Source organism: Nerophis lumbriciformis, linkage group LG31 (assembly GCF_033978685.3).
Source record: "Nerophis lumbriciformis linkage group LG31, RoL_Nlum_v2.1, whole genome shotgun sequence".
Lineage (NCBI taxonomy): Eukaryota > Metazoa > Chordata > Actinopteri > Syngnathiformes > Syngnathidae > Nerophis > Nerophis lumbriciformis.
This window is the reverse complement of record NC_084578.2, coordinates 30,112,136-30,128,912: the sequence shown is the minus strand read 5'-3', so window position 1 is coordinate 30,128,912 and position 16,777 is coordinate 30,112,136. Positions and strand designations below refer to the sequence as shown.

General features: G+C 39.0%; 1 protein-coding gene across 1 annotated transcript in view; it reads left to right on the top strand.

Moving 5' to 3' along the window:
* Positions 1-15,988, top strand: part of wdr4 (WD repeat domain 4) — a 37,578-nt gene extending 21,590 nt beyond the window's left edge. The window contains exons 9-11 of the mRNA XM_061926270.2: positions 3,420-3,609; positions 7,314-7,383; positions 15,660-15,988. Of these exons, the coding sequence (XP_061782254.1) occupies positions 3,420-3,609; positions 7,314-7,383; positions 15,660-15,856 (457 nt within the window). The 3' untranslated portion in view covers positions 15,857-15,988. The remainder of the gene's footprint in view (positions 1-3,419; positions 3,610-7,313; positions 7,384-15,659) is intronic.
* Positions 15,989-16,777: the final 789 nt, after the last annotated feature.

Here is a 16,777-nt window from a genome sequence, read left to right as displayed (position 1 = left end):
AAAAAAGAATAATCAATTACGCAAGTTCCTTTTTTAGTATTCAGCCCACCCCGCGTAAGTTAGGCATAAGTGCTTAAGTCTGAAATGAAGCAGGCTCATTATGAACGAGGCGCTCTTTGCCGTGATGCCTTTTTTTTTTAGGTTGTGTAAAAAGCATAGAGTTTTACTAACACTTGTAAATGTCACTGAAATCCATGTAAAAGATAACACTTTAAATTTGAAAAGGCTGTATCAGTCCAGGCAGTGCTTGTCACGTGTAGTGTGTTGTCATGGTGATGTAGTGTGTGTATACACGCTTCAACAGCTTCTTCTTGGCTGGGTGTGAATAATGATCCGGAGATAAAACTTTGTTTCTTATACTTGTAATTATTACACTATTATTGTACACAATCTGATGTTATTTGTCATGGTAAGAGTTATGTTTAATACAAATATTTGAAGGGCCAAAGCTGTGTGCTTCTGTGGTGGAGCGTGACATCTGAGAGTTTATTCACTTTCAAAAAAATCGATTGTAGGTGGAATAGAGCGAATCCTATTACCTCCATTGTTAGCTGTCTTTTGCTAGCGTTCACTTACGAGGTAGAATGCATTAAAAAAACAAACGTGTGCTTGTCTAACATAAGGATTGTGAATGATCGGCAAAAATGCAGTTCCCTTTTAAGTTGAGGGGGAGAATGCCACACAGCCTGTACAATATACAGTATATACCGTATTTTTCGGATTATAAGTTGCAGTTTTTTTCATAGTTTGGCCGGGGGTGCGATTTATACTCCGGAGCGACTTATGTGTGAAAATATTAACACATTACCGTAAAATATCAAATAATATTATTTATCTCATTCCCGTAAGAGACGAGGCGAATGTCAGCAATCGTCACACACACGCCAGCAATCGTCACACACACGTCAACCAATAAAAATTTGGCGGGAGCGGGTCATGGCAGAAGTGCATTGTGGGTCATGGGAGACGTGCATTGTGGGTCGTGGGATGCTATCTTCTACCAAGTCCGTAGCTATAAAAATGGATCATTTCAACATTGGCGGTAACTTATAAAAACTGAGAAGGGCTGAACAAAAATGGCACCGAAAAGGAAATCATATACTGCAGATTACAAGATGGACGTAGTGAAATATGCAGCAGAAAACGGCAATAGGAAGCGGCGCATACCTTTGGAGTTGGCAGAGTTGTTTAGAAGCGACACCGAGGAAGATTTCATCGGATTTAGCGATTAGGAGTGACAGATTGTTTGGTAAACGTATAGCATGTTCTATATGTTATAGTTATTTGAATGACTCTTACCATAATATGTTGCGTAAACATACCAGGCACGTTCTCAGTTGGTTATTTATGCGTCATATAACGTACACTTATTCAGCCTGTTGTTCACTATTCATTATTTATTTTAAATTGCCTTTCAAATGTCTATTCTTGGTGTTGGATTTTATCAAATAAATGTCCCCCAAAAATGCGACTTATACTGGAGTGCGACGTATATATGTTTTTTTCCTTCTTTATTATGCATTTTCGGCCGGTGCGACTTATACTCCGGAGCGATTTATAATCCGAAAAATACGGTATATATTTTTTCACTTAAGCACTTGGGAGAATAGGACCCTCAGGGCCTGATTTAATAAGGGTTTGCGTGTATTAAAACTCGTGCAAACTTAATAGCACACACAAAGCTGATCCACTAAACGTGGGCAAAATGGGTTGCGTCTGTTAAGTGAGCAGAATAAGGCGTGCAATCCTTTTTGCGTCTCTTTACTATGCAAAATATATGCTTAACGTCAAAACTTCCACAATACTGGGAGGAGAAAATGCAGATATTGTTATTTAGCACAGGTAATGTGATTCATCAACACTCATCACTGTTTTGCAAGCAATATTTTGTGTTTTATTTAGCACGTGTCAGAAGGACGTGCAAACTGACAGGTTCACACACGGTTCTCCCGCTGCACAGACAGACGATGGAGAGAGAATCCTCCGTCTTATGTGTGTGTTTCCACGTTTTGGACATATCGTCTATTCAGCAGTATACTTTTATAATTGTATTGCTGCTGGATGACTTATGGGGCTGATTAGAAAAAATTAAATTGATGTGTTTTGGTTTCTGCTGAGGTTTTTTTTTTTATGTTCTTTTTTTTTTTAATTTAGGAATTATATTACCGGTACTATAATATATCTCCTGCATAAAAATACATCTTTAGTTACGCATTTGCTTACATTAATTCCAGACGCACAAATACGCTGGTGATGTGATCCACAGCCTCGGGCACGGAAGTGTCAGTGTGTAGATGTTTCTGTTGTCAAGATAGCGATTGAGAAAAGGTGTTACAGATTATATATGTGTGTCGCTGCTTCAACACATCGCTCACATGTCAGGCATGTGATTTTTCCGTCTATAGTCAGAAACCCGTCTTTTTTATCTCTGTAAAAATATTTAAAAAATATTTTCTGTTTTTTCCGACCTACAATGTGTTAAAATCTTGATCCGTCTCTTTGCCATACCTGCCAACAACTACGGTTTTCTAGTAATGAGTACGGTTTTTGTTAATCCATTCCGGCTTGCGGCTGCAGTGGTAAAAATTACGGTTTTCCATTAAAATGATTAACTTAAAAATCGAAGCTACGTAGGTTAACTACATTTCCCAGTAGTTTGGCAGTAGCTTTGCTACTTTTTATACTTTGTAAACTAGTCCAATCTGCTGCTCTGCACTACACCTCAATTGATTTTAAATTGAAAACATTTTCGTTTACCACACTTGCAGTCAATTCAATCGACATAATTCAAAGAAAAGGGCTTTTTTTTTTACTTCCACAGAAAGGACCTTTGTCTGCTGTCTGCAAAGCATCTCAATAATACAATTCACAAGAAAGAGTAGACTATAAATATATATATATATATATATATATATATATATATATATATATATATATGTATGTGTGGGAAAAAAATCACAAGACTATTTCATCTCTACAGGCCTGTTTCATGAGGGGGGGGTACCCTCAATCATCAGGAGATTTTTAAAGATTAAATTTTTTTTCTCCCACACATACATATATTGCGCTCTACTACGGTATCGAGCACTATTTTTTTGGATAACCTTATTAAGACATATATATATATATATATATATATATATATATATATATATATATATATCGATCAATTGAATGAAGTAATAGATTAATATCACAATCTTTAATTTGAAAACAAATAGCGTAGTGTTAAAGGGAACACGATTACCAGGAGAGGGCAGTACCTTTCTTTGTTAATCTTTAAAAACTTAAAATTTAATAATTTATTTCCCCCACAAAATGAATTGTTGTAGCCCAAATGGCGGGCTGTTTTTGTTTTTCTCCTCAAATTATGTTGGTCAGCCTTACAGAAAGTTTGATGTTTTCACGTGTTTCCTCAGGGTATCAATCATTCAGTTTTTCACACTGGACGAGGATGGTGAAGAAAAGAAACTTGTACCCCACAGCAGGTTGACCCTGCCCTGCTGCCCTCTGGATATGACCTTTGACCCAGAAGGTCGCCTCTGGGTGCTGATGGATTCCTGTGAAGAACTGCTCCAAATCTACAAGCTTGAACAAAGCTCCTGGAAGGTACCTGACTTACCTACCTAATTTTTTTCAAGGGTTTTTAGCATTGGCACCTCCAGTAAGATTCTGTTAGTAATGGTAGCTTGTATAACACTTCTCTACCTTCAAGGTACTCAAAGAGCTTCGCAGTGTTCATTTTGACAGCAGTTTTTGATTTAGTTTTAGTCCATCCATTTTCTACCGATTGTCCCTTTCGGGGTGGGGGGTGGGGGTGCTGGAGCCTATCTCAGCTACATTCGGGTGGAAGGCGGGGTACACCCTGGACAAATTGCCACCTCATCACAAGCCCAACACAGATAGACAGACAACATTCACACTCACATTCACACACTAGGGACCATTTAGTGTTGCCAATCAACCTATCCCCAGGTGCATGTCTTTGGAGGTGGGAGGAAGCCAGAGTACCTGGAGGGAACCCACAAAGTCACGGGGAGAACATGCAAACTCCGCACAGAAAGACCCCGAACTCAGGACCTTCTTATTGTCGTTTGACAAAAATATATTTTACTTTTAGTCATCTAAATTGATTTAGTTTTAATTCCTCAACATTTTAGGCGACTAATACAGTAAATTTTGTCAACTAAAATATAAAGTATAAAAGATAACCCATAATTTAAGTTGTCTTGAAACCACTTTTAGTAAGGTTATTGCAGAGCAGCTCATATAATAAATTCACAACAAGACCTGCACTCCATGAATATATCAATAAGTACTAGAGATGCGCGGTTTGCGGACACAACCGCGGAGTCCGCGGATTATCCGCGGGTCGGGCGGTTGGAATAAAAAAATTTTAGATTTTATCCGCGGGTCGGGTCGGGCGGTTGAAATTAAAAAAAATTAGATTTTAAATAGATTCAGGCGGGTGGCAGTTAAACCAATTCGGAAATATATATACATAGTTAAATGTTGTTACCCACATACGAAAAACGAGCAGGCACCTGCAGCATATGCCACAACAGAAGAAGAAAAAAAAAAGAGATGGACACTTTTACGGAGCGGAGAAGGGACGCCTCGCCGGGGTCCGGGACCGAGGCCCCTTCCCCCGAGAGGGCCCCACCGGGAGCCGTAGCTGAGGTGATCCGCGAGAAGGGCCCGACGCACGTCCAGGGTCACCACCGCGCCCACCGCACCGACACCCCGCCTTCGCCGCGGCCGGCGTCACGCGCAGCAGGTAAGCAGCTTACCTGCCCGCCACCCCCGTGGCCGGGGGCTCGTAACAGGGGTCACTCCGCGCGCTCCGCCCGCGCAGCTTACAAGCCCGCCACCCCCGTTGCCGGGGGCGCGTAACAGGGGTCACTCCGCGCGCAGTGCGCTCACGAAAGGGGTGGGGCTCGCCCTGGTGAGCCGAGTGGGCCACTTTTGGTAAGCAGAACTGCCGCTGCGGGATGAACCGAACGCCGGGTTAAGGCGCCCGATGCCGACGCTCATCAGACCCCAGAAAAGGTGTTGGTTGATATAGACAGCGGGACGGTGGCCATGGAAGTCGGAACCCGCTAAGGAGTGTGTAACAACCCACCTGCCGAATCAACTAGCCCTGAAAATGGATGGCGCTGGAGCGTCGGGCCCATACCCGGCCGTCGCCGGCAGCGAGAGCCGCGAGGGCTAGGCCGCGACGAGTAGGATGGCCGCCGCGGTGCGCGCTGAAGCCTCGGGCGCGAGCCCGGGTGGAGCCGCCGCGGGTGCGAGGGACATCGCACCTCCACGCGCATGGAGGTGCGCTCAGCGAGGCTCCCAGATGATTGCGCACTGGTGTGCGTCTGGGCCGTGACAGCGTGGCACGCATTGAATGTCTCTGCTTCATTGGATCAGTCTCCTTTCTTTAACAGGCAAAAGCTTTATAACCTCACTAATGCCTTGCATCGTCTATATTAGATATATAACAACGGGCGGGTGCGGTTTTGATTAAATGTTGGTTCGGGTGGATGCGGATGGTTGACGACTTTTGTGATGCGGTTGCGGATGAAATAATTGCCTATCCGCGCATCTCTAATAAGTACACTTTACACTTATTGTACTGTGTTTTATTATTTTAACTTAAATTAGGCATTTTTTTTTCAAATGTTGAATAATATATGACTAAAATGGTCATATGAAGAAACAAACTAGCTTTATTTTGTATTGTGTGTAACTACACTGAGTGTGCACAATTGTACCGTTTGAATACAGCAACCCGTGTTATAAAACTCGAAGGTATACAGTCGTGGTCAAAAGTTTACATACACTTGTAAAGAACATAATGTCATGGCTGTTTTGAGTTTCCAATAATTTCTACAAGTCCTATTTTTTGTGATAGAGTGATTGGAGCACATACTTGTTTGTCACAAAAAACATTCATGAAGTTTGGTTCTTTTATGAATTTATTATGGGTCTACTGAAAATGTGACCAAATATGCTGGGTCAAAAGTATACATACAGCAATGTTAATATTTGGTGACATGTCCCTTGGCAAGTTTCACTGCAATAAGGCGCTTTTGGTAGCCATCCACAAGCTTCTGGCAAACTTGTGGTTTAATTTTTGACCACTCCTCTTGACAAAATTGGTGCTGTTCAGCTAAATTTGTTGGTTTTCTGACATGGACTTGTTTCTTCAGCATTGTCCACATGTTTTAGTCAGGACTTTGGGAAAGCCATTCTAAACCACTTTTGACATGTGTTTGGGGTCATTGTCCTGTTGGAACACCCAACTGCGCCCAAGACCCAACCTCCGGGCTGATGATTTTAGGTTGTCCTGAAGAATTTGGAGGTAATCCTCCTTTTTCATTCTCCCATTTACTCTCTGTAAAGCACCAGTTCCATTGGCAGCAAAACAGGCCCAGAGCATAATAATACCACCACCATGCGTGACGGTAAGCATGGTGTTCCTTGGATTAAAGGCCTCACCTTTTATCCTCCAAACATATTTCTGTGTTGTGGCCAAACAGCTACATTTTTGTTTATTTATCGAACTGATCTTTTTTGTAAGACGGTTAATGAATGAAGTGTACTTTTGTAGTAGTTTCCCCATATTTCTACACAATAACTCAGATATGGTAACACTAGCGAGCAGTAGAGAATATGGAGTGATTTTTGATCTAGAACATGTTTTGCTTAATTCATTATTGACGTGTTTCTTGCTACTTATGTTTGTATATTTTTTACATGAGATTTCCAGTTCATTGTATCATCAATCATTATACCTAGAAATTTGGTTTCATTTACTCTTTCAATTTCTATTCCGTCTTATTTCTATTTGTGTTTAATTTTCCCTTCTACTGTTACTGAATAGCATTATATTAGTTTTACTGAGGTTTAAGGATAGTCTGTTTTTGTCAAACCATCTTTTCAATTTGTTCATTTCTTATTTGTATTAGCATCTGTGTGTTCTCTCCTGAACAAACGCTGTTGTATTATCTGCGAATAATACTAATTAAGCCATCAAGGTTGAAACATTAGCTTTGTATCCATATTGGTTCTCAGCGAGTATTCTATTTTTCTTTGTAAAACTCTCCAATCTGTTATTGAACAGTTTTTCAATAATTTTAGAAAATTGTGGGTGTAATGTGCTGGTAAGTTGCGGGCATTGGATAAAGTTGCGAGGCCGCACATAATTCGCAGGGATCGGTTGAATTTGCGTGAATTGGTGCGATCGCCAAATCCTGGAGGGACTGACTTAAGTGCAAAAGAAAGGGTGATGATAAATATCAATGTTTTCTCTGAACGCCCTCTAGTGTGAAGCTGACAGCGCTGAAGTCAAAAGAGCGAGCGAGGCCTTCAAGCCACACTGGCAAAATCTTAATGGTGAGTCAGCAAGCCACTCATTCCTTACACATGAATTGCTTTTACCCCTTCTGAAACACAGAGGATTGTACTGATGCTTCACCACTTTGACAGCAGTTTGTCATTCAGTTTCAGTCTAGTTTTTTTTATAGTTGTGGTCATATTTTTGTCACTTAAATTGATTTTAAATTGAAAACATTTTCGTTTACCACACTTGCAGTCAATTCAATCGACATCATTCAAAGAAAAGGGCATTTTTTTAACTTCCACAGAAAGCACCTTTATGTCTGCTGCCTGCAAAGCATCTCAATAATACAATTCACAAGAAAGAGTAGACTATATATATATACCGGTATATGTATATCAATTGAATTAAGTAATAGATTAATATCAGATTTTTTTTAAATTATTATAGCAGACTGTCCCTTGCAGGATTATAGTGAGTACCACATCCCTACTGTTAACTACTGCAGTATCTTGTAACAGACATTTCCAACATGTTTGATGGAGGTAATATATGCTAACAGCCCACAACTGTCATTTTGTTCATATTTATAATTGTGTTTACTAGAAGTGCAACAGTACAGGTAACTAGAGATGTCTGATAATATCGGACTGCCGATAATATCGGACTGCCAATAATATCGGCCGATAAATGCTTTAAAATGTAATATCGTAAATTATCGGTATCTGTTTCAAAAAGTTAAATTTAAGACTTTTTAATACGCAGCTGTGTACACGGACGTAGGGAGAAGTATAGAGCATCAATAAACCTTAAAGGCACTTCCTTTGCGTGCCGGCTCAGTCACATAATATTTACGGCTTTTCACACACACAAGTGAATGCATTTCATACTTGGTCAAAGCCATACAGGTCACACTGAGAGTGGCCGTATAAACAACTTTAACACTGTTACAAATATGCGCCACACAGTGAACCCACACCAAACAAGAATGACAAACACATTTCGGGAGAAGATCCGCACTGTAACACAACATAAACACAACAGAACAAATACCCAGAACCCCTTGCAGCACTAACTCTTCCGGGACGCTACAATATACACCCCCCCGCTACACCCTACCCCCCACCTCAACATCCTCATGCTTTCTCAGGGAGAGCATGTCCCAAATTCCAAGCTGCTGTTTTGAGGCGTGTTAAAAAAAAAAAGCACTTTGTGACTTCAATAATAAATATGGCAGTGTCATGTTGGAAATTTTTTTCATAACTTGAGTTGATTTATTTTGGAAAACCTTGTTACATTGTTTAATGCATCCAGCGGGGCATCACAACAAAATTAGGCATAATAATGTGTTAATTCCACGACGGTATCGGTTGATATCGTAATCGGTAATTAAGAGTTGGACAATATCGGAATATCGGATATCGGCAAAAAAGCCATTATCGGACATCTCTACAGGTAACCCACACTATGGTCCGTACCTCAGTTTTAGGGCCATGGTATTGCTTCTTTTTTGGGACGTTTTCTTTTTTCCTACCAGTTATTTAGGTTTTTTTGCTCGTCATCACAAACATTCAGCAGTAAACAAAGTATCAGTGGTGTAATGAAGACTGTAATACTTTTATTTCAAGTTAACATTTACTAAATACTTTTAAATGGTAAATTATTATTTGTATTCTTTAATTACTTTTATACATCGGTGCTTCTCACCAGTGCTTTGGCAAACAACAAGCGGTGACTCAGATTGTGGAGTTTTTTAAAACTCTAATTCTGTATTGAATACAATTACATTAAAGTGCAGTTTGAATTTGAGGTACTGTAAAATAATGTATACCAACACATTATTTTAGGAACAAGGTTTTTTTTTATTCACAAACTAACAAAAAGAACACGACGTCTGTCTGCAGAGGTTTTTTTTTAGTACATGTTGTATCAAAGGAGTTGAATATTTGCAGACACAAACAAAACGTCTGATTAAAAATATTTAGGAATAAAAATGCCTTTTCTGAATAAATTAGTGGGTATGTTGATTCTCCCAGTGTGGACCAAGACAGTCACATAGACGTTCTGAGTGCCTGCAAGTCCCCATTCAGGGTGAAAGTAAAGTGTGTCACTAAAGCCGCTGCTCCTTCTTAAATGTTGTGTTTCAACTTCTATGCGAGTGTTCATCATTATTTTGTTCAACTGGGCTGCACTTCCAGCTGTGTAAGGGGAGGGGGCACAATGCGATTGAACATTTATTAGGTCGTGACGAGCCTCACTTTCGTGGCGGTGCAACGAGATGGTCACGCACACAGACACACTTTTACACAAACACACACATTGACAAACACACACAGGATCACGGTCAATAAAGGTGGATTGTAGCGTGCTTCCCTACTGTTTACTACTAAGGTAACTTCTAACAGACATTTTTCACCATGTTTTCATCGAGGAAGCTGATCATCGTGATCAAACTCAAGTTAATGGCGATCAACAGTCACGATCATATCATGGCACAGCCCTAATTGACGGTGTTGCCAATAGCGACAAATCTAGCGACTTTTTCTGGTGTTATTGGAGGCTTTTCTTGTGTCTTGGAGACTCTGAGGTGAAAGCACACCGCAGTTACTGTCCTTAACAAGCAGTGGCGGTTGTCGCTGAGAGCCCCTCCCCCGTTCCAAAGCACTGACAGACGCAAGCAGAGCCGAGACCCTCGCCACTCAAAGTCCATGTGCAAATGTTTTTGTAATGTTTATGACAACCTTTTTCCAAAAAGCAATATAGAATGTGAGATATAACAAGATAATGCATACATTTTTCATTTGTTTTCAAAACGCTTACAAAAAAGTGGCACCCCAAAAATTTACTGTGGGACCCCATTTTTATGACTTGATGGGGTCCCTGGGACCCCATTTTTAAAATTCCTAGCGCCAACACTGATATATTTTCTTAGTCTCTAAAAGCTCTTTGTCTGCACGCAAGAATATTTTACGAATATATAAAGACACAAATCTTCGGCTATTTGAAGACAGCCCCAAAATCAAGAGATGTATTTCAATAAATGAGAATATTGTGCAGTGTGGAGGCCCTGAGTAGCTCCTTCAGTATTAGACTGTTGTCACATCCACAGTGCAAGAAGGAGCGTTATCGCAGGTCCTTTCTACACCGCAGCCTTTACGTGATTTTTTTATTGGTGTGCAATACAGCTGTTAACATAGTCTTTTTTGTATTATTTTTATCTATACATTGTGCAATCGTTGTGCCAAATATGTATTATTTATTACTGATTATTTTTTATAACGTTTTACTTTAGTTACTGTATGTGAAAACCTGCACTGCAACAACATCATTTCCTCATTGTGGGTTGAATAAAAGACAATCTAAAAGTATTTAATTTGATGTTTTTATATCTTATTTCAGGAGTTTAATTTAAATTAAAAAGCCAATTGGAGGATCATTGTTTGTGTTCTGCTACTGCTAACATTTCTTCTTACAAACTCATAACCGACTAAAGCTGAGGTCTTTAAAAGAGATTAGGGATGTCCCGATCCGATATTTGGATCGGATCGGCTGCCGATATTTGCCAAAAATTGCGTATCGGCAAGGCATGGGAAAATGCCGATCCAGATCCAGTTTTAAAAAAAACTCCGGTCCGTGTTTTCCAACGCACCGATTTAAATAATACATTCCACTTTTCTGCTGCTCCGTAATTTCCGTTCCGCATTTTCCAGCACACCTTCAACACATCCACAGGTCTGTGAATTCTCACGCAGTTGTTTTTAGCTGCTGGCATTACACGACAGGCTCTTCTCACTCTTTCCTGTGTGTCCCTCTCACAGACAGCAAGTGCACCTTCTTACACACGTCACATACTGTCACGTCATACGTCACATACTGTCACGTCATACGTCACATACGTATACGTCCTCCCCGAACAGAGAGGTAGCAGCATGGCTAACGTTAGCTGTGATGCTAGCGCAGCCGTGCGAGCAACGCTCCCTCTAAGGTGCTCGCCTGTGCAATTGCGCACTATTTAAGCGTCCTCTGCGCATAGCAAATCTATGCCACGCACAAAATCAAATAAAAAAATAAGCGCATAACAATTTTCGACACACGGACACGACAGAGAAAACAGTTTTCGTCATCATTGTTCAAATATTGTGACGTCTGTCGAGACGCTTATCTTCATTCGGTGCCACACGTCCACACCATCAAAATGCAGAGGCAAAAATTTCCACATCAACACCGTATGAAAAAATTAGTGATTTTTTTAGTTGTGATTTCCTTCTCTGCATGAAAGTTTAAAAGTAGCATATATTAATGCAGTATGAAGAAGAATGTTTTAATGTAGACATGCAAGCCTTGAAAGAAAATTTTGAAAATCAAGACTACATTTCCTGCAAATGGGTGCATTTCTACCCTATATTTTAACTTTAGATTTATTCTCATATCAAACTCTTTTGGCTGTCTTTTTGACACTTACATCCGGCGCCCCCCTCCACACCCTGGATTATAAATAATGTAAATAATTCAATGTGATTATCTTGTGTGATGACTGTATTATGATGATAGTATATATCTGATAGTATATATCTGTATCATGAATCAATTTAAGTGGACCCCGACTTAAACAAGTTGAAAAACTTATTGGGGTGTTACCATTTAGTGGTCAATTGTACGGAATATGTACTTCACTGTGCAACCTACTAATAAAAGTCTCAATCAATCAATCAAAACACATAGAATCATCATACTGCTGTGATTATATGCATCAAGTGTTCATTCAAGGCTAAGGCAAAATATCGAGATATATATTGTGTATCGCAATATGGCCTTAAAATATCGCAATATTAAAAAAAGGCCATATCGCCCAGCCCTAGTTCAATGATGCCATTTCTGTTTGTCATGTATAATTTTGTCTATTTTGTGTTTATCCTTGAATAAACAGGTCAGTTTCTTGTTACCAACCATTGTGTATTATTCAAATTCCCCTAATTCAGCTGGCTAGTTGTTATCAAGAGTACTAAAACCCTTTTCAACATGATTCTGACGACTAAGTAGGCTAAATAACTTTAAACTTTAATACATGCTCGGATAGGCCAGTATCGGTATCGGTCAGTATCGGTATCGGATCGGAAATGCAAAAACAATATCGGTATCGGATCGGAAGTGCAAAAACCTGGATCGGGACATCCCTAAAAGAGATATTACTTTAAAACACTGTCAAACTACAGAAGGTCAAATAAGACGGAATGAAATGAATACATTTTTAGAAAAAATACTCAAACATGTCATTAATTAAAATTAGAATGAAATAAATGTGTTAAGTGTGCCATTAATTAATTAAATCTAAGTATGGAACTATTTGATGAATTATTTCAATAATTAATATTGTTTTAATTACCACACATTTAATTATTCAGTGTTTAATGTTCATATGTACGGAGCCCCTAAAGGGACATGGGGAACATTTTTTGGGGGGGGAACATTTTTATTTATTTATTTTTTTAGATATGTATCTCATGATAGATAGTTTCTCCTGCGCATGAAATACATATCTAAAAAAATAAAAATACAAAAATCCCCCTGCCCCCACGTCCCTGTAGGGGCTCCGTACATATGTCATTATTTATTAATGTATTTAATTTAATTTTGTATTGAAATAATTAAATAAATATAATTTTACAAAAATTAATTAATGGCGCAATTAATAACACATGTATTTGTTCAATTAATCAATGACAATTTAACACATTTGACATTTCAACATCAAAGAAATGCATCGAAACAAACAAATGCTAGCTTGATGCTAATTCACATTGGATTTAACATATACAAGCTACTGATTAGCTTTGGCAACTTCAACACCTCCAAAATAGGACAATCAAATAGAAAACCAAGACACATGTTACAAGCAAACTTCTAGGGTTTAATAAGTACATAACTTACAGTATGAACAAGACGAGACGAGACTGGCACATTCAACTCAATGGCAAAGACTACTTCCTGATTACGCCAACACACCTAGGACAAAATGAACTGAATGCATCCTTGCAAATGACACTGAGAAGAGTAAGAAAACAAGATAAAACAACCCGACGACACAACAGCACTCTTAACACTCACGTGAATAACAGCCATCTTTCATTTTTATGTCAAAACAGCTGCTGCGTTTTATAAAACGCCATTTGTCTTTTTATTTTGATCTCATATTTAGCGCAGCAGAGTTGTCTGAACCTAGCAAGGCGTGCCAATAGCTCTTCTAGCAGCAGTAATAGAAGTGATTGGTCATCGCTCCACATGTTTACACAAAAGACAAACATGTCCATTTTGTCTTCTGTGTCTCCCAGACGTAGATGTCCACATATTTGGCACAGTGTGTAACGTCTTACACTTGACTTTATTGTGTTGGCGGTGGAAAGTCCAACTCTAGGCCCGCACAAAGACAGTAGTTCTGATTAGAGCGCCTCTGCATTTAACCCCTCCCCTTTTCTACGCACAGCTAAATAGCCCTGATTGGTTCTTTTTCCTAACTTGTGTCTGCTGTCTGCAAGAGGAAATGTGATATGATTGGATTTCCTTTGTCAATTTTTGGCTATCATTTTTATGAGTCGACGAAACAATCCGTTATTTAGTCATAGATTTTGTCGTCTTTAATTTGGCCCGTGAGACGTCATGAGTTTACAATCTTACCCGAAGGGAGATAGCATTGATTTGAATGGTTTGACAATATTGATGCTGCTATTATGTCGCCATCTAGTGGACAATGTGAGTAATTCAGGTCAATGCCCTCTAATTATGCTCTGTATGAAATCGTATGCAGCATTTACTTATATGACCCAATGTGTGATAGAGTAGGTTACTCTGGATGCGGAATGCTGGTCTGATATCTTATTAGCACAAGGACTCCAGAGAGGCTTTCAGGCACTCTTTAATGGTGAAGTTGAACAAGTGTGGTATAGGTGTGTGTGTGGGGTCTAAAGGGAACACATACAAAGAATGATTAGGATACATTTAGGCAATAATATAACAGGATATGTATAATGTTATATATAATATAATATACTCTACAATGTGTTATACAAACAAATGTACATGGACTATTAAAGCAGTCAATTAGAGATGAATGGAGAATAAGCACTGTTGTTTAAACAGTGCTTTAAACGTGGTCTATGTCGCCCTCTAGTGGTGGGATAGGGTAACTACTGTGTAAAAAGAAGTATTAACAGGGCGAAAGTTTAGCTGGCGAATTATATCGTCAAGCAGAAACATTGTTGCAAACAAACACTCGGTTAAGGCTACATCTAACACATTATAGGCAGTTTAGCATTTATGACCGTGCTATATTCGACGTATACTTACATTTTAGTCAGGAACGCACACAATGCTGTTTACACAATCACCCAAGAAGAAACGCTACAAACAGGAAATGACGTCTCAGACTAGATCGCCAAATTAAGAGCACGGGAAATCTAACATCTCAAAATTGCGTCAGAATAAGATAAGGCTAAAACACATTCTGACACAATGCAAACAACTTTCCCTAATCATAGTGCAAAAAACATATATAGATATATATCCTACCAACACAAAATGTCAACAGACATGGTCACACTAACACAACCCTCTCACTGAACTTTGTGGACATTATAAAAACGTCCATGCACCATAAAAAAATATATCAAAATGACATCCATTTAAATCCATTACAAAAGCATGATGGGAAAAATACAAAACTCTCTCTACACTTATCCATGTTTGGCGCATTTTAGCTGCTTGATATTTCTCATTTATTACAAAACTGTTACAGAAGTAAACATACCCTTAATATCCAATTATATTAATATAATATGTACACGTACACACACACACACATATCTACACACATATATACACATTTATGTGTGATATATACATATACACACACAATTTGGACACCCCTGGTTTATCCTGTAAGTATTGTACTTATTACACAGCAGCTGTTTGATTGTAACATACATCTTTGGATGTGTGGAAATGACCATGTAAAATTGCTAATGCTAATCAGTAGCATGTATATGGCATATCCAATGTAAATTAGCATCAAGCTAGCACATTTTGAAAGTATTTAAACTGAATGACGTGCACACAAATGTAGTCGCGTGTGGGTGAGTGGATTTTACTTTTAGATGATTGTCAATATTCCTGTTGATTTTATTACAAGTATTATTAAGAAGTGCTGAGGAGCGATCGCATTTCAGTCCATCAATGAACTGTCAAGTGTGCCAGAGGAGGGGAAATGTACCAAACCGTGTTTCCTGTTTACTTCCGTCATTAAAGCGATCCTACCACTGTCTCTTTTCCTCCCCAAAAGCTTCAAGTGGGACAAGCAGCCGCTTTGAGCACCTGTACAAGGTGACGTTTGATAACGTGACCGACTACCTGGAGAAGAAGCAGCAGCGACTGGAGGAGCAGCAGAAGAGGAAGAACACGGGACAGAAAGAAGGTGACAAGAAGAAGGCCAAGAAAGACTTGTTGGGATCTGTAACAGCCTTGTCGTCCATCAATTAATTCAAGCATTTATTTGACTTCTTTCCAGTCAGAGCCGTGAAGTTAAGAACACGGCATCATTTTCCTTGCCTTATGTATTCATTTCTCACACATTTTTCTGAATCTAAAAATAAACTTTGTTTCTGCTGAAAACACAGAATGTAAGTGTGGTAATTGCAAAACCATACTTGATACAATATTACATTCCATGAACTACTGTAATGGGCTGATAAGCCATTTGAAATTCAAATTAAGGGAAATTTCCTCGAAAAATGAAAATTTTCTAAAAATGTTTACATTTTGCTGAAAAAGAGGACATTTTCCGAATTTTTTGGGGGGGAAGCCAATTTTTTCAGGGGAAAAAAAGGTAATTTCTTAAGGGGAAAAAAATCCTGAAAAAAAGGAAATTTCCCCCCAAAAAATGTTTTCAAGGGAAAAAAGGGACATTTTTTCAAGCAGAAAAAAGGAAGATTTTCTGAGGGAAAATAATGGAAATTCCCCCTCAAAATAAGGGAAATTTTATGAAGAATAACAGAATTTATTTAAAAAAATGAGGGACATTTCCCCCCCGGCCTCCCAAAAAAGGGAACTTTTTCCCAAAAAATTCTGTAAATAAAATAAGGGACATTTTCTGTGAAGAATAAAGGACATTAAAAAAGGGGGTAGTTTAAAAAACAAAAAGGCATATTTAAAAAAAAATATATATATATTTTTTTGAGAAAACAGATTTCCAGGAAAACAAGGCAAAAAATTCGGAAAAAGGGTAGCACGGTGAAACACGTATTGTGTGCATGTGCCTCACAATACGAAGGTCCTGAGTACAATCCCGGGCTCGGGATCTTTCTGTGTGGAGTTTGCATGTTCTCCCCGTGACTGCGTGGGTTCCCTCCGGGTACTCCGGCTTCCTCCCACCTCCAAAGACATGCACCTGGGGATAGGTTG